Here is a 287-nt window from a genome sequence, read left to right as displayed (position 1 = left end):
CACGACAGCAGACTGAAGAGCGAATGAGGACACAACGAGTACCTCTGCCAACACGTCCCCTCGCGTCTGCCGTATCTTCCTGCTTCAGAATATTGGCCTTTTTGAGCTGCCTGCTTCTCCCCCTCGCCGATTTCGTTCAGGTCTCCACGCGACTCGGTTAAGATGCGTCTGCAAGAAGGGATGACTTTTAAAAATGGCTGTTTCCTTTCTACCTGTTGTTGTCAGTTGTCAGTTGGTGTTTTAGGGGTTGTTTATGTTATGGGTAGTCATACAGATAATAAGATCTA

The 287-nt window shown here is 47.7% G+C and overlaps 1 protein-coding gene across 1 annotated transcript in view; it reads right to left on the bottom strand.

Annotated features, from left to right (window-relative positions):
- LOC119586685 overlaps positions 1-287 on the bottom strand; it is a 38,585-nt gene that overhangs the window by 3,076 nt on the left and 35,222 nt on the right. Inside the window, exon 5 of the mRNA XM_037935417.1 lies at positions 4-168. Within this exon, the coding sequence (XP_037791345.1) occupies positions 4-168 (165 nt within the window). The remainder of the gene's footprint in view (positions 1-3; positions 169-287) is intronic.

This window comes from Penaeus monodon, chromosome 21 (genome assembly GCF_015228065.2).
Source record: "Penaeus monodon isolate SGIC_2016 chromosome 21, NSTDA_Pmon_1, whole genome shotgun sequence".
NCBI lineage: Eukaryota > Metazoa > Arthropoda > Malacostraca > Decapoda > Penaeidae > Penaeus > Penaeus monodon.
This window is presented reverse-complemented; position numbering and strand designations above follow the sequence as displayed.